The sequence below is a fragment of the Eumetopias jubatus genome, unplaced genomic scaffold, assembly GCF_037043125.1.
Source record: "Eumetopias jubatus isolate StellerSeaLion01/CBP00866 unplaced genomic scaffold, mEumJub1_p1.0 scaffold_4, whole genome shotgun sequence".
Classification (NCBI taxonomy): Eukaryota; Metazoa; Chordata; class Mammalia; order Carnivora; family Otariidae; genus Eumetopias; species Eumetopias jubatus.
The window spans coordinates 34,562,854-34,587,219 of record NW_028274810.1 but is presented as its reverse complement, the minus strand read 5'-3'; the positions used below and the strand labels follow the sequence as shown (position 1 = coordinate 34,587,219).

General features: G+C 35.5%; 1 protein-coding gene and 1 pseudogene across 3 annotated transcripts in view; one reads left to right on the top strand and one right to left on the bottom strand.

Moving 5' to 3' along the window:
* The window catches only part of HS2ST1 (heparan sulfate 2-O-sulfotransferase 1), a 172,280-nt gene that overhangs the window by 30,701 nt on the left and 117,213 nt on the right, over positions 1-24,366 (top strand). Inside the window, exon 2 of one of the 3 annotated variants that reach the window (XM_088022368.1) lies at positions 14,905-15,081. The exons of the other annotated variants lie outside the window; for them this stretch is intronic. Within the exon in view, the coding sequence (XP_087878494.1) occupies positions 15,057-15,081 (25 nt within the window). The 5' untranslated portion in view covers positions 14,905-15,056. The remainder of the gene's footprint in view (positions 1-14,904; positions 15,082-24,366) is intronic. 3 annotated transcript variants of the gene reach the window in all.
* Positions 2,177-12,817, bottom strand: LOC114208355 (proteasome assembly chaperone 4 pseudogene; annotated as a pseudogene).

Genomic DNA, 24,366 nt, shown 5'->3' with positions numbered 1-24,366 from the left:
ATCCTTGCTAGTCGAATTTAAGGAATTAGGGAATATATTCAGAAACTGTAGATTAAGACTCCTCATCCCTAATCTTTGGAAAATTAAAATGAATTATATTTAACATTGAAATGTGTCTAAAAAGTCATCTCCAAACTCATGGTCATCTAGATTTTCTCCCTATGTTTTCTTCTAGGAATTTTATAGTTTTGTGTGTGTGTGTGTGTGTAAGTTTTATTTATTCAGATAATCTCTACACCCAAGGTGGGGCTTGAACTCATGGGTCCGAGATCAGGAATACATGCTCTTCTGACTGAGCCAGCCAGGCACCCTGAGTTTTATAGGTTTGTGTTTTACATTTAGGCCTATGATCAACTTTAAGGTAATTTTTGTAAAAGATGTAAGATCTATGTTTAAACTTTTTTTTTTTTTGCATGAGAATATCCTATTGTTCCAGCACCATTTATTGAAAAAACTGCTTTTCCCATTGTTGCTCCTTTATCAAAGATCAGTTGGCTGTATTTATGTGGGTCTATTTCTGGGCTGTTTTGTTTCATTGATCTTGTCTGTTCTTTCACCAATACCACACTGTCTTGATTACTGTAGCTTTATCTGGAAGTCCAGTAATGTCTATCCTCCAATCCCCTTATAATCTTGAATCTGATTTTTGTCTCCATGGATTTGCCGATACTGAATACGTTATGTGAAAAAATCATACAGTATGTGACCTTTTTGTCTGACTTCTTTCACTTAGCATAATGTTTTTAAGATTCATCGAAGTTGTGGCATGTATCAGCACTTCATTCCCTTTTATGGCTGAATAATAATTCCCTTATATGTATATACCATGACTTGTTCATTTATTTATCCATTGAGGGACATTTGGGTTTCTACCTTTTGGGAATTACTAATAATTCTATAATCTGTACATTTAGTTTTATACAGTATATAATGTATGTAAGATATAAATGTAATAATGGAAAAGTAAGAGAAGGAAAAAGATCTCACTGGGACCTTATTTACTGTCATCAGTAGCATTGTGCTAAATGTTGAGAGGTACAAAGATGAATTAAGCATGGTCCTTAATCCCAAGAAATGTAAACATAATTCAGCATGTGGAATTTTACTGTGTCATTATAAAAGCAGTAAACGAATAGTACACATTTTAAAGAGCCACAGCATAGAGTTGAAGCTATCCATGAAGTAATTTTAAGATAATATAGATTGAGTTAATACAATTATAAAATATGAAATTTGCACACAGATGATTGGTTAGGATATTAAGCTCACCTGGAGGCTGTGGTCAGCTAAGCATTTGTGATTACAAGTGAAAATCTGATAACTGACTTTTCTTCCAAGGTTATGATTCTCCGCTGCTCCCAGGCCCTGGCTAATGATGGCGGTATAGGAACAAGTGGTTTTGCTGTATTTATTTTTGAATAAAAGGTAGAGGCTGAAGTTTTAGCTTAAAATAAAGAGTCCAAAGAAATTTTGAATACCTTTCTGTCTCATTTTTTGTCAAAAAGTGAGAAAAATTGTTAAAAATTTAAATCTTAAAGCTAAAATACCTTTCAAAATACTCTTCAGTAATTTTATTTATATTTTTAAAATAATGAACAAGTAACAGCTGGTTCAGTGCCAGCCTTTGGATGTTAAGGGCATAATTCTTTAGTTCAATTTATTGTTTTTAGTAGGCAGGGATATTGGTAGTAATAGATTTATTGTCTTCATTTATAAAGAATGACAATCTCCCATATGCTTAGGGCAGTTTTTCTGATCGTCAAGATGGATTTGTACTGGTAAACTCACACCTGGACTCCTTTTGAGTATCATGTATTTGTAGTATTCCTAATAGGGCTTATAAAGTACTAAGTGATGCAAGAGCAAAGGTTAGATGAGTCTGGATCATATTTTAATTGATTCCCTTAATCTCAATCTCATTTCAAAAAGGATTGTATTCATTTTTCACTGATAACAATAACAGAGTAAGTAGCTAAGGAAATCAGGATGACTGGAAAATGAGCACAAGGAAGATAATAGTTCTAAGGATAATGTTAATACACAAAAATGTATGCCATAACATGCAACCTTCAAAGACTCAGAAAAAAGGTTCTATTTGTTTTTTTTTTTGAAATTCAATCCATTTATTTCAGTGTACATTGTACATAAGTTTCAAATCCTCACTTCTGCCACTCGGCTAGAACTTTTCCGGAAAAGCCTCCATTTCTTCCTTGATCCTGTTTTCTACCAGTAAGGGGAAGTTACTGTCTGTGTTTTGAAGGTTATAGCTGACAAAAACACCTGTTTGTTGGTCTCCCTGGCTAAGCGCCAGGCAAGGCCAGTGGAAGTGGTGTCGGAAGTGTCTCCGAGGCGGGAGGTAGACACGGGGATGGAATCGTAGCGGTTGTGCATGGCCACGGCGAGGTTGCGCAGGTGCGGCGTGGCTCCCACCCACAGGAAGAGCGAGTGCGTCAGCCGCATGGCATGGAAGTGGACGAGCTGCTCCCACAGCCTCGCGCTGAAGTTGTGCAAGGAGATGTCCCCGCCCGCGACGGCCCGCAGCCCCACCAAGCCGCCTGGCGGGCCAGGTCCAGCTAGCTCCGAGACTCCGGCTGCGCTGCCGGCGCGGGCCTGGCTAGGCCCAAGCAGGAGAGCGCCGAGAGGCCGAGCGCTCGCCTTCGCTCAGAAAAAAGGTTCTTTTTTTTTTTTTTTTTAAGATTTTATTTATTTGAGAGAGAGATTATGAGAGAGAGAGAGCACATGAGAGGGGGGAGGGTCAGAGGGAGAAGCAGACTCCCCGCCGAGCAGGGACCCTGATGTGAGACTCCATCCAGGGACTCCAGGATCATGACCTGAGCCGAAGGCAGTCGCTTAACCGACTGAGCCACCCAGGCGCCCAGAAAAAAGGTTCTTAAAAGCTCTGAGTTTCCTAGTGGCCAAGGAGAAGAAGGATTAGTTTGTAAAATAAGGGATTTTTTTTTTTTTGCCGAAATTGTTACAGGTTATAAATAATTGTAGGTAGGTGTCTGAATTGGAACATCACTTTTTTTTTTTTAAGCATCCTATAGGGGAAGAGGGATATGAAGTCTTAATACTCATTGCTAAAGGTTCTATAGTTTCTATTTTAAAAGGAGTATATGTTCTTTATTATGAAATACTCTGACATCTCCTATTAATTCTTTATATATGTTGTCCAAGATTTTTTTTTTAAAGATTTATTTATTTATTTGAGAGAGAGAGAAAGAGAGAGATAGCACGAGAGGGCAGAGGGTCAGAGGGAGAAGCAGACTCCCTGCTGAGCAGGAAGCCCGATGTGGACTCGATCCCGGGACTCCAGGATCATGACCTGAGCCGAAGGCAGTCGCTTAACCAACTGAGCCACCCAGGCGCCCTGTCCAAGATTTTTTTAAAGCTACCTGTTTTATGCCTAAGTTATTCTACTTTTGTGAATTCCAAAACCACCTCTCAAGAGTCACACTATTTTCTAGTTCATCTGGGACTGTTATTGTTGAAGATGGAGGTTTCAAGAAACTCTTCTAGCCTCTGTCTTATTTTGGAGAATTACCTTCTGCTTGCTAGTGAATCTAAAACTTAAACTCTCCATCCATTAAGTGGTCTTTTCTGTGTCAGACACTTCTCTGACATTTCCTCTCTCTCTCTCTCTTCTCTCTTCCCCTCTCTCCCCTTCCTTCAACTCTTGTTTGCTGGCTTATCTCTTGGTTCCTTACCATTCCTTAGTTCCCAGTTGAGCTGTGGTATTTCTCCCAGAGCACTTGAATTTCCATGGGGTCTTTCCCTGAGGACATTTCTTAGTACCTTTTTTCCATGTGTGACTTTCCATAATAGCTCCTTGCTGCCCTCTTATGGCTGTGACTTAAGGGTGCCATTGAGTATAAAATTTTAGTTTTAATCCTTAGAATTTTAGCACTATCTTGTATGGACTAGTGGTTCTCAAGCCTAGTTGTACATTAAAATCACTTTGGGAAGTTTTAAAGAAACTACCAGTGCCTGGGCTCCACTTTTGGAGATTCTAATCTAATTGGGGGCAAGTTTGGGGGTGTTGGGCATTTTTGTTTTATTTTGTTTTTTAACTCCTTAGGTGATTAAAATATCCAGCCAGTGATTAAAATCTAACTACTTGGATAAATGACCCTTGAACTTGAAATACTGTAGGGCTTGAACTACTTGGAAATAATCCTTAGATTTTTAGATATCATAATGAATTTTTAAAAATAGCATTAAAGTGAGGAATATAGGATTATTTTTCTACCCTCTTTAGGAGAAGGTGTAGTTTAAACAAGGATATGATATGAATAAGTGATAAAATATAAGGTCTGTAAGATATCTACTAATACCAGAAAAGATTTTTGGGTGTATTTTGTGTCATCATTTGCCTTTTAGCTTTTAGATTCATTTGTGAATTTTCACTTCTATCTCAGGGGCTGATCCCATAGGCTTCTGCCTGGATTTAGCCACTGGGAGATATTCATACTAATGAGTATAGGGGGAAAATTCTTACTAATATTATTTCTCAGTTGGATTAGAAACCTGATGGGAAGTGTATCTTTATAATGAACTTTTTAAATAAAATTTATTGTTAAATACATTTGTAATCATCTTTTAAGTAATAAAAGTCCATTAACTGTTGGTACTGCTTTTGTTTTTTACATTTTAACCTATGGTATAAATCTCTCTTACTAAACTTTAATTTGGATTATTTTAAAAAATAATAGAATGTATTCCATTCTTTAGGGATTTAAGATCAACACTTTAGGGTACAAGGGAGTTATTTCAACAAGGACCTTTATTGTTTTTATGAAAGGAAGAGTGTAGTAAATTATATTGCCTTATTTGTTAGAACATATTACTGAGAATTTATCTAATTGATTCTCTTGATTTTTTTTTTAAACCGTTAGGAATCTTGGGAACACAATACAAAAGCAGCTAACACTTGAGATACTAAGTTTATCAAATAATTATAGTTCTTTATGTAGTCTTTGAACAAGTTTTGGGATCTAATTCACTAATAGGTGGCCACTTCACTGTATTTCTTGGCGATTTATTTATTTGGATATAGGCTTTTCTTGATATCCAAAGCATATATATGTATTTGGTAGCAATGTTCTTGAAGTCCTGGCAGAAACATAATGGACGTTTGTATAGTTTTGGCTTAGGTTACCTTTGGATTCCTTATCTCTTTAATCTTTGAAACATAAGTGGTTCCTCTAACCTTTATTTCTGTGCCCTGTTTAAGTATCTCTGGTTTGCTTAAAAAACAAACTTCATGCTGCTAGATTTTAAGATCTAAGATGTTAAAAATCATATATTTGGAAATTTAATTTTAACCCTGTTGAAAATAAGAGTTATAAACTAATTTTATTCTCTATTATTTATGTTGAGACAGGAATATGAAATCATTAGTACCATTCAACTCAGTAGTGTAGAAAACTGGATTTTTTGCCGGAAGAATGGGATAAAGACACTTTCATCAAATTCTTCTTTGTTTTAATTCCATGTAAGTGAGATTGTTCCAAATACATGATTTTTTTTTGATATGTGTATCATTTAGGTAGGAACATGTATTTCTCACTTCTTTTTGGAAAAACCATAAAACTTATTTTTTTAACTTTTCCTTCTCATTTATCCCATGACCTCATCATTTCACTCCCCTTCCTGATTATAGACTTCTGTTCTCCAACTGCCTAACAATATCTTACTCCAAAAGCAGGGCAAGCACTTCCTGGGTACTACCAGTACCTACATATTCTACCCCTGTTCCCTAGACCAGGTGTAGGGTTGCTGATGCTATAGAAGCATGTGGGATAAGGAAAAGGAGAAAAAATACTGTCTTGGTACCCGGCAACTGAGGAAAAGGTTTCCTGACACTGAAACTCTCAAACATTTTCTCTTAGACTTAAAAAAAAAAAAAAACAAAACTATGTCATTGTCATTGCAGCCTATAATTCTCATGTGAAGGGTGTTTTTATAGAGTCGCTCTAGGAATCTGATCTATTCATCATTTATAGCTTCTTTGGTTTAATGTTAAAATGTGTTTTAAGATCTAAACAGCAAGTTTCCAGATGAACTTTTTCTTTGAAGATGAATTATGTTTGTTTTCAGATTTTTATCAAAAACACTGTGGTGCTAGTGTTGAGGGTGAAAAGTTAATGGACCATAGATCCTCATACCATATCTTATGTGTTTTGGGGGGTTTGGTTTAATTTGGGATTTTTAATTCTTTTTTCTTTACTATGTAATTGTCTTGAACCAAGATGATGGGACTTAAGATTTTTTTCATTTCTGGAAATGATACAGATTTCTCTACTTACCCCTAATCTCCCCTCCCTCCCCTTCTTTTCCTCTCTTCCTTTTCTGCATTCATATACCCCAGTCTGATTTCTTTCCATTTCATAGATGCCTCAGTACTGTCCGTTTTTATTTGGTCTTTCTATTTTTACTACTTCTGGTATATTTTTTTCTTTTACCTGAAAAAAATCTTTTATTTTGTTTTTTTAAATGTAGGTCTTTATTTTGCTTTCTATTTATTGGGCTCCTGGGATACGTGGACTGATGTCTTAACTACTTTTGGAGTATACATAGCCATTATCTCTTCATATATTGTCTCTGCCACATATGTTTTTTCATTCCTCTGAACTCCTCTTAAATGTATATTAGAATAACTCATTGTTTTCTCTGTATCTTTTCTGTACTTTCCCTCTCCTTCTCTCTGCTTCTTTCAGCATAGTTTCTTTTGACCTTTTAGTTCAGTAAAGCTCTTCAGATGTATCTAATTTGCTGCTCAACTCATCTGTTGACTTCTTTAGTTACTGTGTTTTTCCACTGTAGAATTTTTGGTTGTTTCTTTTTGAGATCTGATTAGTTGCTTTTTAGAGTTTTCTAGTTCCCTGCCAAGTTTTTCTACTACTCTTTTTAAAAAACTCCTTGAGCATAAGCATAGTTGGTTCATAATCAATGACAGTTTCAATATCTGGAGTCCCAGTAGGCTGTTTTGGTGCTTATTTTCATTCCCTATTGCTTCTTAGAGAGTGGTCTCATCTCCTTTGATTATATGTTGGGCTTTGTACTTAAGAAATTATTTATAGAGATAATTTGAAGCCTTGGACATTGTTACTTTCCTCAAGGGAGGATTTTCCTGTGTTAACCTGGGTCATGTACCTTGGGAGTACTAGCAATCAGAATCACCTTCAGTTTGGGGACTTGAGATTTTCTAGGCTGGCGAGATGACTTAAAGCCAGGGTGCTGCAGTCTGCATAAGGGCTGTTTTATTTCTGATTCACAGGATTGCTCCTCAGGTGTGGACCTTTAGAGTCCTAGCCCAAAGCACTGCCTTCTTTTCTAAAGCTTTCTTTTACATAATTTAAGTTTTTCTTATGTCAGGCTGAAGGGCATTCCACTTTTACATTCCTCCCAGTAATTATCCAGTATCCCAAGAAGGACCCTGGCATCTCAGCTTACTCTTACCCACAGGGTAGAGCATTGATCACTGATTTTGGAAGTAGTTGCTGCATGGACCTTCCTCCTTTTTGTTCCTTTTAATCTCATGGCCTTGGTTAGTTCTGATTCTTGATTCCAGAGGTGTTTTTGTTTTCTTTGTTTTGTTTGTTTTTTTTTTGGCCATTGTTTCCCATATCTAATGTTTGCTAATAGGATTCTTGATTGTTGATACAACTGCTGAAAACTCATGTAAATATCTCCTCCCGTCAAGACCCTTACTGTTTAAAGCTGTGGATCTCAACCTTGTCTCCACCAAGAATTACTGAGGAATTAAAAAAAAAAAAATATGTCTGAGCCCCATTCTCAGAGATTCTGATTTTACTGGACTATGATAAGGATGACTCTTAAACTAGAACTCTGGTGGTGGGACCTGGGTATTGCTATGTTTTAAAAATGTCCAGATGATTTTTAATACTCAGCCAAGATTAAGAGCCATTGACTTAAAGATTGTTAAACCTTTATTGGCCATATTAAAGTTCTGTGAAAAACATTTATATACTGTCTTTCTTTGCTTTGAGTGAACATTTGGAATAGATGTTGCAAAGAGATTAAAAACAAAACAAAAGCTCTCCACAGGTATAGTTGACCCTTAAGCAACATGGGTTTGAACTGCATGGGTCCACTTACAGATTTTTTTCTGATAAGTACAGTACTGTATATGCATTTTCTCTTCCATATGATTTTCTTTTTTTTAATTTTAAATTTTTTTGGAAGATTTTATTTATTTATTTGACAGAGAGAGCAAGCACAAGCAGGGGGAGCAGCAGAGGGAGAGGGAGAAGCAGGCTCCTCGCCGAGCACGGAGCCTGATGCAGGACTGGATCCCAGGACTCTGGGATCATGACCTGAGCTGAAGGCAGACGTTTAACCTACTGAGCCACCCAGGCACCCCCATATGATATTCTTAATAACATTTTCTTTTCTCTTAGTTTATAGTAAGAATATATAACATATATACAAAATATGTGTTGATCAGCTGTTATTATAGATAAAATAGCCTACTGTTGACCAGTTTTAGGTTGACTTAACTATAGTTAAGTTATATGCAGATGTTTGTAGGGTGGGGGAGGGGGTAGGTCACCACCCCTAACCCCTGTGTTGTTCAGGGATCATCTGTACTGAAGATACAGCCCAACCCAATCAAGATAGTAACGAAAGTTTTTGAGTTTTTGCAATGTTAGTTTCATAGCCTATGGTTAAGAGCATTGGTACTGGAACTGCATGGGCTTAAGTCTTGGTTCTTTTTCTAGTCATTTGATTTAGGGTAGGATATTTTTATCATCTCTAAAATGGAGAAAATAAAATGATCTACTTTACAGAGTTGTGGATTAAATAAATTCATATATGCTAAGCACTTAGAATGGTTCCTGGAACTTAGTAAAGCATTATGAAAATTGTTAGCCGTGGTGGTGATACTCATTTGTGTTGATTGTTATTTTAACCAGTCCTCTATTATTAGACATTTATATTTCTAGTTTTTCAATATTATAAGTAATGCTATGACAACCATTTACACAAGTTTTTATAAATGTCTTCAATTCCTAGAATTAGTTCATTGATCTTATTTGAATAATTTAGGGTGGGAGTAAGTGTTAAAAGGATCTTCTTAGAACTGCCCCGCGGGATTATTTTGCCAGGTTGATATGGTTAATCCAAGGTTGAGTTTTAAATGAGGACAACTAATTGGTCCTTAGAAAAATGCCACAACGGTGTCTTTATGTAATGTAAAAAATGTCCCTTACTTTATCTAACAGTTTTTTTATAAATACATTCCTAAGTTTTATTTATTTATTTATTTATTTATAAAAGATTTTATTTATTTGAGAGAGAGAATGAGAGAGAGCACATGAGAGGAGGGAGGGTCAGAGGGAGAAGCAGACTCCCTGCTGAGCAGGGAGCCCGATGCGGGACTCGATCCTGAAACTCCAGGATCATGACCTGAGCCGAAGGCAGTCGCTTAACCAACTGAGCCACCCAGGTGCCCGTATCTAACAGTTTTTTAAAAATTACTAGCCTATGTTGAGGTCTGTGTGCCAAATACAGTTCCAAGATTTTTGTGTGTAATATTGCATTGATATTTACAAACCTGTGAGGTGTTTACAAATCAGGAAATTGAAACAGAGAAGTTAAATAATTTACTCTAAGTTACACAGCTGATACAAGGTCAGCCAGGATCGAGGGTAATTTGATTTCACATATTGTGCTCCAAAATCCTAAGTATACTTTTCTTACTTGACGTACAGCAACTTTACTTTGATCTACCTATAGAGATTTTTTCTTAAAAACCTGTTCATAAAGTTACATTAATCTTTTAGGTTTAAAATTGCCTTTCAGGTTTAAAATTCTGTGCCCGGTTACAAATACCTAGTTAGATTGGTCAAAACCTCAATTAGGTTTTCTTTTAAGGTTAAATTTGCCTTCTGTGTCTTCTCTTTCTGAAGCAAACATCTTAATTTATCTAATGGAGCCCATTTCTCTAATTCTAACTTGCTGAGGTAGCTTTATAAACAATTGTGAATGCATACAAAATGTTGAGGGTAGAGGGGTTCCAGCTGCAAGTCATTCTTTCTCATAATTTCAGATAATTCTCAATTTGAAGGTTGGAATGATTTAATGGTCTTTCTAAAGGCTAGACTTTTATCATAGTGTCACATATTATAAACAAATAGGTATTCTGAAATTTAGAATTACCATATGAAGTGGAGGAGCTAATATTATAAATTTATAAATATAATTTGATAAATCTTTGGTTGGTTTTTGTTTCTGAGTTATAACAATTAGATTAAACCTGTTTACTGACAAGACAGTTACATAAAAATCTTAAAAAAAATTTTTTTTAATTAAGAGTATTCAGTGAAGATAACTTTAACATTTCATAACAGAAGGATTAAACCTTGTTTAGGTTATTCTACCAATGCACATTTTACAAATAAGTGTATTAATGTAAATAAACATTAAGATAATTTTCTGTATTAGTAATCTAACAGTATGGAGAAGAATCTGAAAGAAATATAGATCAGTTATGAATCAAAAACTGATGAAAATCTGCTTAATGAAATCCAAGTTAAAATAGATTTTAAGCCTAATTTTAGCATTTATGCTTTTTACTCAGTTTTGCCAGTAGTGGCATGGGTGATTGTCCATGTTTAAAGTTATTATGATTTGCATGTTTTTGAGAAAAAGCATAAGAAAATTAAGGAATGATACAAATATGCAAATTTAGAGGCCTTTAAAATACATAAAAATGCCTTTCCTTGATAGAATAATTTACAGTCAGTGTTTTAATATTTGTATATCTAATCGGTACCCATTAGCAACATTCACAAGTGTCTCGTTTATGGAAAAGGCCCCACAACGGCATCAACTCATCTAGGATCAGGGGGCAGGGGCACCTGCGTGGCTCAATCATTAAGCATCTGCCTTCGGCTCAGGTCATGATCCCAGGATCCTGGGATTAAGCCCCGCATCGGGCTCCCTGCTCCTCGGGAAGCCTGCTTCTCCCTCTCCTACTCCCCCTGCTTGTGTTCCCTCTCTCGCTGTGTCTCTCTCTGTCAAATAAATAAATAAAATAAAATAAAAGAAGGGGGGGCAGATTCCTGAAATAAACTGGGCCTAGGGCATTTTTTCACCCAGGAATTATTTTAGCTAATTTTATCAGTTCATTCAGCAAATGTTTTTTGAAGGCCTATTATATGATAGACATTGTTTTAATTGCTAAAGATACAATGGTGGAAAAGACAGATAAAATAAAATTCTTGCCCTCCTGAAACATTAAATTGTGGCTTGACATAGAGATGGTGGCATTCAAGAGGAAGGCCCATAAATAAATACTATTAAGGTCTACAGAACTCCCCTGGTTCTGTCATTCTGATGATTTCTTTCTTTCGTTCTGTGAGCTTACCCCAGTATCCTTCCAATCTTTCCAATAAAGCTGATTGCTTCCCTCTTATTTATAATTTCCTCAATTTGTTTTAAACCAAAAGAGCTTAACTAAAATATAATTGGGCTATAATTCTATGATGGACTCTGCTTAGGTCAGATGTCTACCCCAAGACTGGACAGACAGCTTGCCCATGAAGATGTGGGATTTGTATACAAATGATAGCTTCTTAACAATTTCAATCTTAAGAATAGGGAAATGAGCATTTTACATCAGAAGTTTGTTCCGTTTTGTTCACTACAGATGAAACAATGTCCCTATAGCATGTATCTATCATATATGTTGTGTTTTGTTAGGATTTTCAAATTGTATTCTATCATATCATGTTTTTATTAAGAACTTGTAGGAATTTTCTGGAAGTTAGAATCTAGTACTTAAATAGTCTCTGAAGTTGATTCTTTATTCTTAAAAGATGAAAAAGCAAAAATTTCCAGTCTCAGAAGATATGAAAACTATTACTTTTCAGAATAAGTGGTTTTGTGTTTTGAACCAATGCTTTCAAGATTTTGACCTTCAACATTTTCTATTTCTCTCTCTCTTTTTAATGATTTTATTTATTTGAGAGAGCAGAAAAGGGAGGGAGAGAGGAAGAGGGAAAAGCAGACTCCCTGCTGAGCAAGGAGCCCAACATGGGGCTTGATCCCAGCATCTGAGATGGTGACCTGAGCCAAAGGCAGATGCTTAACCAACTGAGCCACCCATGAGCCCCTCTCATAGCTCACTTATTAAATCCTAAGTGGCTTTAAGGCAGTCACCATGTCACCACATTCTGTACCATCTTACATAGAGATGTTCAATAAATATTGGCATGTTTTGAATATAACAAAAATTGACCATATATATATATATTTTAAGATTTTATTATTTATTTGACAGCGAGAGACACAGCAAGAGAGGGAACACAAGCAGGGGGAGTGGGAGAAGGAGAAGCAGGCTTCCCACAGAGCAGGGAGCCCGATGCGGGGCTTGATCCCAGGACCCTGGGATCGTGACCTGAGCTGAAGGCAGATGCTTAATGACTGAGCCACCCAGGCGCCCTGGCCATATATAGTTTTAACACAGGTTTGGTTTAAATGCAGTCATTATTATAAGATTTTGAAGTATTTTTAGGTTGCAGAAAAATATTCAAGGGCCTCCCTTAATTTTTTATTTTGAACTAATTTCAGACTTAACAGAAAGGTTGCAAAAATAGGACAGAGTTTCTCTATATCCCTTACCAGCTTCATCTAATGTTAACGTCTTGCATAACCACTGGACAGTTATTATAACTAGGAAATTAACATTAGTACAATACTATTAAGTAAACTGTAGGCCTTATTTGAATTTTACCTGTTTTTCCACAAATGCTGTTTTTCTGGTCAGGATCCAATCCAGGATCCACATTGAATTTAGTTGTTATTTCATTTTTATTCTTCTGTAGTTTGTAATTGTTCCTCAGACTTTGTCTTTCATGACCTCAGTTTAGTTGTTAAGTATTTTCTCATGATTATATTGCCGGATCACTGAGCACTAAGGTCAAGAAAGAATTCCTGGGGTGCCTAGGTGGCTCAGTCAGTTAAGTGTCCAACTCTTGATTTTGGCTCAGGTCATCATCTCAGAGTCATGAGCTTGAGCCCCGATTTGGGCTCTGTGCTCAGCACAGAGTCTGCTTGTCCCTCTCCCTCTGCTCCTTTCTCTTTCTCTCAAATAAATAAATAAAAATCTTAAAAAAAAAAGGAAAGAAAAAATTGTTGATGTTTTTTCATGGCGCAACTTAGTAAGTTTATTCAAGTAGCACGGGGACAAACCCTGTGGGCAGGAAGAGCTGTACTTTTGCTGTATGAAGCCAGTGGTTTTATGCTTAGTGCTCAAGGGGGAGGGCATGTGCGGGGAGTATTAGATCATAAATGTTTTCTTCAAATTTCTACTCATAAAACTGCTTTCCTAAGATTTCTCTGATGCTTATCATTCAGCTTGATTCTAACTATTGGTGAGAGACATATCACTCACGAGACCCTTTAAGAATATAGAAAGCAGCACTTAATTTGATTCTCATAGAAACTATGCAGGCTATAGGTCAGCCTTCTGGGTTAAAGGTGAACGTGTTTCTGCTTCTTTCCCTCATCAGTTAGACTAAAGCTATACAGGTTTGACAAAAATATCACAGAAATGATATGGGTTCATGAAGTCAGTATGTTTTATTTACTGGTGATGTTGATTTTGTTCATTTGATTAAGGTGGTTTCTGCTGGTTTCTTCACTATAAAGCTATCTTTCCATTTGTAGTTAATAAATTTCTTGGGGGATACTTTGAGACTTTGCAAATAACAGTCAAGGACCCTTTATCTTTCTTTTTTCCCTTTCCCAAGACCTGATTTATCATTTAAAATGGATCTTTTTTTCCTTGGGTCCCACCCAGTGCAGGTCAGTTTCCTTAAATTCACTTCTTTTTTCGAAGGGTCAGGTATACAAAATGCTAGGAATGTAAAAATGAACAAGACCCAAATCCTGTAGTATCATTTAACAGTATGCTTTGGCATCAGAGGGACCTGATTTCAGATCCTCATTTTGAATCTTGGAGTTGTGTGAAATTGTGAAATTTGCTTAACCTCACTGAGCCAAACATTAATCTCACAAAATTATTAATGAGGAATAAATATGAAATTCTAGAAAAGGCAGAACTAATTTGTAATGATAGTACCTCATTAGATGCCTGGGGCCAAGTATGGGAAGTTGAGGTCAAAGGGGACTGAGGAAGCTTTTTGAGATGAAGGAAATTCCTAAATCCTAATTATTTTTCCAAAACTCATCATACTGTACATTTGAAATTAGCATATTTTATTGTATGTAAATTATATGTCAGTGAAGTTAATTTAAAAACCGAAGTTCTTTTTGAACATGGTTTTCCATTTAACGATGCAAGATATGATTACTTGGAATCCATAAAAGTCTTTGGTTTTCAAAATCATCTAGCTCTCACCTAGTTCAGAGGAGCCTTGTGACACCTTTGGCATTTGTAGAGCAATCTAAGAGTTCATTCAGGTCTGTAGTCTTTATATTTTAGTATGTCTTGGGTCTAAGACTCTTACGTTCACTCTTTCTTAAGTGGATTCCATACCCTTAGGATCTTTGGTATGCTTAGAATCCAGAGCCTTTAGTCTTCTTAGAACTTTTTAAATTAATTATCTAGGAGGGGTTTGGGTTAATTATCCAGGAGGTCAAGTTGACTAAAATCAACTTCTTGAGACACTTTGAGTACAGAATTTTGTCTTTCCTTTGCAACTCCAGAACTCGCTGGGCCCTGATGAGCCCCTAGAAGTTCTTACTTGGTAATCTGTAGTTTTTAAGATTGATTTTGTCAGTGTACCCATGTATGTATAGACATATGAGCCTTACATTTAATTTATTCTTAGAGTGCTTAAGGACTTTGGTAGAGAAATAATTTTTATATGTTTATTTTACATTTTTTAAAGATTTATTTATCTGTTTTAGAGAGTGTGTGCATGCGCAAGTGGGGAAAGGGACAGAGGGAGAGGAGAAGGAGAGAGAGAATCTCAAGCTGACTCCCCACTGAGTGCAGAGCCCAACGCAGGGCTCAGTCTCAAGACCCTGAGATCATGACCTGAGCTGAAATCCTGAGTCTGATGCTTAACCAACTGAGCCACCCAGGTACCCCTTATATGTGTACTTTAAAATCTTGTTCCTTTCTGTGTAATTTAAGAGTCATATTCTATAGAAAGTAGATCAGTATTTTATAATTCTGGCTTATTTTGATGTTAGGCAAAGGAAGCAGTGCAGTTGGGATTTGTAGTGCTCAAAATGCTAATTGGCAGCATATCAAATGCTGTTTAATTTTGTTTTACTCTGAAGTAAATTCACTTGGTAGCTCTCCCCCTAGGAGGATCAAAAGCTGAGAGAATAAGTACAAACAATGACATATAGTTTTTTAGATAAATATATTTAAATAGAAATTCTGAATCTACAGAGAAGCTACTAAATGATAGACTGTGTAAAGGCAAGGGCAGAGCTTTTGACTCATGTAGTTGGTGCTTAATATAATTTTGTAGTGATATCAAGATGACTTTGAACTGTGCTGGATAAAATACAGTTACATGTTGTATTTACAATGGAAGTAAAAAATCAGGATTGGATTTTTACCTCAAATTTAGGTTCATTTTAAGGTACTGTATATTTTATACCTTCTGCCAAATATTATGTTGCTTTAAATGTAACTGATGGCATTTATTAATCTTTATAGATTATATTATTTTATATATATGTTATATTCTACTAGCTATTTCTATAGGCTATACATTTTGACAAATACTTTGGAAGATTTAAATAGCTCTCATGAGATCCAGCTTTACAACCCCAAACTTAAAAAAAAACACAGCAAATGTGTATTTGGGATGTTTATTTGTCCTAATTCTCTAGAATAAAACCAAAGTACACTTTCATTAAACACATGATTAAGATTAATCTCAAATGCTGCAATTTAGATATCTATAGCTGAAACATAGTTTGGAATGATACATTTTAAGCTTCTGTATCTGTTCAGTAGCGGATACTGTTACACATCCTAAGTTGGAAACTCTCATGGTAATAGATTTTGATTGAGAACTTGTCAGTCACTGTAGCAGCTGCTTTAGATTGCATTTATATTTAAATAGGAGAAAGTGATCTGTTGAGAATTTTAAAAGTTGTTGCCATGGCAAAGTAACTTGCTATCTCATCTTTTATCTTTGCCATTGAAGTGATCTATCTGGCTGCTTATTCCCATGAGTAGGAAGGATGAACTGTTCTTTTAGAAAGCTTTCATTGGGACAATGCTGAATGCTTCCTGATGGGATGTAAGTTAGACTAAAGCTTAATAAAACTATTGGCTTTGGTTAGATATAATTAGAATGGATTCTTCTCAATTAAAAACAGGCAAGATAAAGCTAGACATATTTAAAGAAGAAAAATATAAGCCTAATATAATATTACTTTTGACTAATTCAATGAAACATATCCAAATTGTATGTTATGAAAGGGTTTACTTTTGAGTATTATTTCCAGACCATGAGACAAGTGCAAAATTGATCTTTTTTTAATAAAATTGTATATCCATATTTTTAAAAGAAAGTAACATTGTCCCAGCACCTCTTGCTCTGCATAGCCCCTCATTTTTCCACTTGTTCTTTTGAAAACCATGGCATTATAATCTGGTTGGTATAAGTGATTTTTGAAGACTAACTGAATATTTTGTTTTACATTACCTTATATATGGGAAGAATAGTAGTTCAACTCTGACCAGACTAATAATTATCTTTGTAATGGATATTAACCCCCAACTAAAAATTTAGAATTTTTCTTTATGCATTTTTTGTCATCAGACAATGTAGAAATACTGGAGAGAATCTTCTCACTCCATTGTGTGTATCTCAGTAAGTCACAATCTTTTATTTGGGAGAGAGGCCTTTATTGGTAAATGACTATTTCTATTTGCATTACCCTCAACTTCTGTGATTTTGGTTCTTAATATACACACTGAGTTATGTGCAGTGTCTCAGTGTATTGTAAGGCTAACAAACATGTCTTTGATTAATTTGATGTATTTTGCATCATATCGGCTTGGCAGCTTTAAGACACATTACATATTTGTAATGTCATGTCCTGAGATAATGCAGCTATTGTGATATTTACTGAGACAGAATTAGGATCCTTTTGTCATTTGAACATGTGAAAGACCATCTAATAAAATACTAAAAGTTTTGTATTTAAATGAGGATGCCACTTAAACTTAACCTTTCAAATAGGAAAGGCTTTTTAATCTGAAGCACAAAAGAAAGGAAGACAGTGTCACCAATTTGTTTGAGTTTTGTTTCTCTGTTCTTTTGGCTCTTTGGTAATGTTTTTAAGGCTAAGTACTTGAGGGAACGAATATAATAGCTGAAGGCAACACCTGTTGTTTCTGCTTTTGAGACATGTGGAAATATAGAGATGGGCATCACGGAAATTTAAAAGTAAAAAGAAAAGTTCAGAGCATTGTTTTGTGTGTTGTTCATACACATATAAAATTTAATAAAAATGTAGGAGAACTCTAAGTATTTTTAAATTTTTAGAGAATTTTAAGAATTTATCAACTATTAATGTACCTTGCCTGTTTTAGTCAATAAATAATATTGGTCAATGTCAAAAGGTGGCACAAATTCAAATGTCTCTGTACTAGAGAAGTTTTACTCTAAAAGGTAGGAATATGTAATATTAAAAGGCGGTTTTCTATCCTGTTTTTAAGGTGTAGAATATCAATTTTAAATTCCTTGAGAAGTGTTTTTTTTTTTTTTTTTAAAGATTTTGTTTATTTGACAGCGAGAAAAAGCACAAGCAGGGGGAGCAGCAGAGGGAGAGGGAGAAACAGGCAAACAGGCTCCCTAGTGAGCCAGGGAGCTTGATGCGGGGCTCAATTCCAGGACCCCGGGATCATGACCTGAGCTGAAGGCAGACGCTTATTAACCGATTGAGCCACCCAGGTGCCCCGAGAAATGTTCTTTTTCTTTTACCCTGTATTCATATAGCCAAGGGCTCAGACTTAATATTTAAATAATAGCATCTAAATCATCAGATGATATTATAGTTGAATGTTTAATAAATCTCTGGTTGTATAATTTGGCATATTGCAGAAGATCTGAACATTGAGAATATGTGATTCATCATAATTACACTCCTAACTGAACAATTATACATGCATAATAATAGAGATGGAATTATTTATGATTGAGAATATAGTATGTCGATGATGGTAAAATGGGTATTGAAGTATATCTTCATTCCTTTTGACCGTGTTACCTAAAAGTTGAAATCTTTTACTTGAAAAACATTGATTTCCTGGCTTGGCTGGTTGGTTTGTTTTACCATGAATTTTTATCTTTATTAGTTTCTGTATTTTATTTTTTGTTGTGATGAAATATATTTATAACATAAAAGTTTACCATTTTAACCATTTTTAAGTGTATACTTAAGTGACATTAAGTACATTCACATTGTGTGCAACCGTTACCACTGCTATTGCCAGAACGTTTTCATCGTCCCAAACTGAAACACTATTTCCCCCTCCCTCCAGTCCCTGGTAACCACTGTTCTAGTTTTTATCTCTGTGAATTTGACTATTTCAGGTATCTCATTTAAATGGAATCATGCAGTATTTGCCTTTTTATGTTTAACTTCACTTAACATACTGTCTTCAAGGTTCATACTTATGTATCAGAATTTCATTGCTTTTTAAGGCTAAATAATACTCCACTGTATGTATATACTGCATTTTGTTTATCCATTCATCAGTGGACACTTGGATTGCTTCCACCTTTTGGGTATTGTAAGTACTGCTGCTATGAACATGGTGTACACATATATCTGTTGGATTACCTGCTTTCCCTTCTTTTGGGTATATACCCATCAGTGGGATTGCTGGATGGTATTGTAATTCTGTGTGTAACTTTTGAGAAATAGCCATACCATTTTTTCACAGCAGCTGCACCATTTTACTTCCCACTAGCAATGCACAAAGGTTGCAGTTTTTCTATATCCTGCTAATACCTGCTGTTTTCTGGTTTTTTGTTTTGTGTTTTGTTTCATAGTAGCCATCCTAATGGGTGTGAAGTGTATCCTTATTTGTTTTTATTTCTACTTAGGATTATCCCTCTCTTCACTGGATTTATTATGTTTTCCTTAGAAAATTTTGATCAATATAAAAGATTACTACACTGCATAAGCTGTTGCCTTAAGGGCAAAGAATTATTTCACAGTACGAGAATGGCTAAATACATTGATTTACTCATTCAAAAATATGTATCAAACACCTACTTCATGCCTGGCACTGTACTAAGCAGTGAGTATGCAGTGATGAATAAGAAAATCAGAGCCCCTAACCTGAGGTAACTTGTGATTCAATGGGAGAGACAGACAATAAAACTAATGAACACAAAAGTAAAATATAATAACTGTTATGGAATTTGTTTATAAAACATTGTGGCTTCAAAGACAATATATACAATATTCAGGGTAAATGGTTAACATATTAAAGCATACATATTACAGCATTTTATGTTGTATATATTCCAATTACAACCTCATTTTTAAAAATGCTTTTGAAAAGACACTTTTAGATAATATCAAAAAATGATAATAGTGGTTCTAGGATGATTAGTCGCTTCATTTTTTTTTCTAAATTTCCTGAAATTTCTACAGTGTGCACCTATTATTACTTTAGAAATTACAAATAATTACATATCCAATAAAGGAAAGGAATTTAGGGATGCTGTTTAATTCTACTTTTTCTTATGTTGCTCAGTATTAACATTTTGTCTACCTTGAATTTATGCCAAGTAAATCCAGAGTTTATTGTGATCAAAGAAGAATGTTAATTTTAGCTAGGAAGGTAGTTTTTAGTTTTGGTCAATTTCTGTCCAGCAGGATCCGAATATTCTAGCATAAATAAGGAGTATTACTTAAAAAAACACCTTAATTTTTTATTAAGGGGAACTTACCATTTTATTTTTTTTTATTTATTTTTTTTTTTAAAGATTTTATTTATTTATTGAGAGAGAGAGAGAGAGAATGGTAGAGAGCATGAGAGAGAGGAAGATCAGAGGGAGAAGCAGACCCCCCGCCGAGCAGGGAGCCCGATGCGGGACCCGATCCCGGGACTCCAGGATCATGACCTGAGCCGAAGGCAGTCGCTTAACCAACTGAGCCACCCAGGCGCCCCGGGAACTTACCATTTTAACCAAGAAGAAAAGAAAAAGTGGAAAATTCACTATAGTCCATTCTTTCTGGCTGAAAGAAATATGCACTGGTAATATATAAGACCATAAAATATTACTGAATTTTGAATAACCTTGTTATTCTAAATTGATGTTACATTCTGATTTGAAGAGTACCTCTCAGCATAGCAAGTACAGTAGATTACCTAGTAATAGAATAATGTTTCAGAAAGGGGCTCTGGGGAGGAAGCCGTGTGTTGCTATGGCAGAGGAGCGGGGATGGAAGCTATGGCAGGGACTGAAGCTCCGGATGCCTTTGAAGGAAGAAAGCAAGAGAGCAGTCAGTCAGCCTTGACCCTTGCCTTCTCACTTCCTTTTACCCTGGACTCTGGCCTTCTCACTGTTGAAGACCACCCGTGCTAGAGAACTTTTCAGCAAACCCTTCCTCTCACCTTTTCCTGACCAGTACAGAAAATAAAGAAATTTCAGCTGAGTAATAGCCACTTACTAGATGCCTGATATTTACCAGGCCTTCCAGAGCATGCAGTGTCTCTAACCCTGTAAAAGTAGATATTGTAGAAGAGAAAGTTGGGGCCTAGCAATGTTACCTTTTCCAAAGTCACAAGTTAATATTGTATGTTTCAGGTTTATAAAAACAGTAACTTAAACTAGATAAAATGTCCAATAAGGCCTAGAAATGGATGTATTCGTAGATTTCTGATGTCTGATTCAAAATTCCTAGCTATATATTGTAGCTGCCTAGTTTACATGATATCTAGCTTTGAATTCATTTTGTCATCTCAGCTCTCTAGGAAGAAGTTTTTCTCAAAAGTCATTGTCCCCTGTTGTCATTCCCACCCTCCCCCCCCACCCCCCCCCTCTGAATTTAGAGAAATGGAGGTAAGGTGATTAATTAGGATTTGAAAAGGAAGGAAAATGAGAGATTTAAGATATACTCAGCTTAATCCTATATTCTTAAGGGATTTTCAAAGCTTCATTTGCAGTTAAATGTTTAAAAGAAGTAAATTATGCAGTATCTTACAGATAACAGTTTAATATAGTTGAATACAATAAACTATTAAGTATCCTGTTAACATTTGCAAGAAATTACAAGATGTATAAATCTCCCTCAATTCCCTAGATGTTGATATCCATTTATTCTCTTTTATTCCTTAGTCACTGATCTTCATTAATTACTGGTTAAAAATATTTTAGCTATGTTTTTTTGTATGGAGATACTTATTGAATGGTTATTGACAAAAAGGGATAGAGACTCCTGTGTCTTAGTTTTGTTCATTAATTAATACTGTAAATTGGCATTCTGGTTTATAAATCAGGGTCCTTTTTAATGTGAATTAGTTCCTCAAAGTTACTTATGAATCTGTATAACGCCAGTTCTTGGCTAATTTTAAGCCAATTTGTTTTGATCCAGTGTTCTTTAGGTAAAGGTGTTGGAAGTTGTTAATTTAAACCTATTCTATAGTTTGGTTTCTGGAATTTGTGGTCAAACAGTTTTTAAAAGTATACACCTTTTTAGCAGTATGATCCCATTTCTAATCTTGATATACATCTACAATTGATTTTTTAAAAGTGTTTGAGATTAAATTTCCTCCAAAAGAAAAAAATCCTACATTGTTTACTTGACAAAATCTCTGACATCCTAAGTCTTGTTAGTTTAGGGAGATTTTAAAAAGAACATATTTTCAAAGGCCAGAGTTTCTAAATCTTTTGCGATATTTTACTGCATGCTTGTCCTCCTTACTTCTACCTTAATTCATAATACTAATAATTTTTTTAAACATCCCTTGCCACACATAATGACACACTGTTTTTTCTTGTGATAACTTGTAATCTGTTTTAGCAACTTTCAAATATAAAAAATGGTATTACTGTATCCACATGCTGTACATTACATATCCAGGGCTTATTTATTTTATAACTGCAAGTATGTACCTTTAGACTACCTTTACCCATTTTGCTTACCTCCACCTAATAATTTTGATCTCCAGCAACCATACAGAGGAAATCAAATCAACCGTTTCTGTTAACCTAGAAGGTAGGAATTGGCACCTGGTTTTTAGAAGGTAACACAGATTATTTTCCTTTTATAAAATCCTCTTAGGTTTATGGACTTTGCATGTCTATGGTATGTTAAAGTATTCATTATGGTTTTTTTTTTTCATGGTCCAAGCGTGTGGTGGTTTTTATTAATAACTTTGGTTCTAAGAATTCCACCCTCAATTCTGTAATACTTTCCATTAAAAACAATTATACAAGAGCAAATACAAAAAATATTAAATTATGAAAACAAATCCATTAAGGCTCCCTTTATATATACACTATATACACGCAAGTCAGGATTTTTCAGAGTAGAAGAATAAAGTCAACCGTTTGTTGTAGCTTAGAAAGCAACACTACTTTACTACCAGGAGACTATAAAACACTGAACTAGTTTAAGAAAACCACAGAGTGGAAAAATGGAGCCATTCTTGTCAAAAAGTGGCTCAAAGCACAAAACTGCTTGGACGTTCATTGAGTCCTAGGAGTTTGGACTGTACAGTATTAATGTGTGGAGGGGAGACGGGCTCCCTTTGAAACTCAGGCTTGTGAGCCGAGCTGATCTGACGATTTTAGAGAGCTTCTCTACCTGTACATTCCACCGTTTGGTCATAAGACATCGCTTCACACTATTTACAAGTCTTTTGGCCAGACTTTGTACTACTAACTACACGTCATTGTGCAAACTGGTGAGTGCGATTGGGAGGGAAATGCTTTTTTATTTTTCTTCCCAGTGAAGAATGAATTCTAGGTAAGTTCTAGGAACAGAATCAGTCCTGCTAACACGGGCCTGTTAGGGCCCTTGAGAATTTTATCAAGTGGCAGAATTGCTTCAAGGGCACAGGACTTAAGATCCAACATCCAGTTAGGTGAGAAGCTATGAGCCAGTCATGAATCTTCATTTTGCAAATTTCATCATCAGCCCATATACACAAAAAAAGCACTCCAATCAATGTGTGATCAGAAAGGTACTTCCAAGATGATCATTTAACATACTTCTCTCAAAAGCTAGAAGGATGGGAAAAAAAGTTACCACTCCATCCTTCAAAAGCAAACTATTATAGAGCAGCATTTTATCTTAAGCATCTCATATTTTATTCATTAATACTTATGAGAAATCACCCATTTTAGGTGTAACCGACATGTCCTCTGACTAGCAGTATATTGTCATCGTGTTTACCTTTATCTTGTTCACATGAGAATTGAATATGAGCCTGTCAACTATGAAAACATAAAGCATTCCCATAGAAAGCTAATTTCTACTATGCTTATTAGGATTAAAAGCTTGGGATTCAGTTTTCTATGAGCCTTTACAGGAAGTTTAAGAAGACTTTTCACTGTAGAAATGACTGGTTGAATCATCTTGATGGAGAACATACTGAATCCACATAAATTCTTCCAGATCACCCCAAGGAGAATATACCCCTGCCCGTACCAGCAGTAATCAAATGCATTTTGCATCAGGATTTTGCTGCTCGCCTGGGACTTCACTTTGGGGAGCAAGCTGGCTAGTGTGTGGAAGCTGGGCAGTCGCTCCCTTCACCTCGGTGCTTCCTGAGATGCTGTACAGTAGTCATCACCTCCAACAGAGCGGGGGAACAATCTTTCTTCACAAGAAAAAAAAGCGAAGCAGTATGTATGTGATCCTTCATCTGAAATTTTCAAAACTTGGATTCTAATGATAATCAAAATGTACAAATACTACCAACCTTCCAGCTAGGCCTCCTGGAGACCAACCTACGTTTGTTTCACATTAAAATACCCAAAAAACTCCTTCTTGTTCTTTGGAGGAGTTTGGGAACATTCCCCAGACTGCTCTCAAAGATTTGCACCCTCTACTTTTGACACTGAAGTTGGGTAATATGGACTAGTTTTTCTTCTCCAAAGGACTGGGAGACTGTTTCATATAAAAGGATTAGCTCAGCAAGAAATTCAAAAACCAAACAAAATTCTAACAGTTATCAAAGCAATAGGTGGATTTGTATGATGTGCCTTCTCCGAACTGGAATGTCACCATAGCACATTCTAGTATCAGAGAACCAAAAGGAATTAAAATAAGATCAAGATGAACATTTATGTGTTTATCTTTTACATGTATTTTTTTCCATATTTTTAAACCTCACCCTATTTCTGAATCTTAATATCAAAAGAGGTA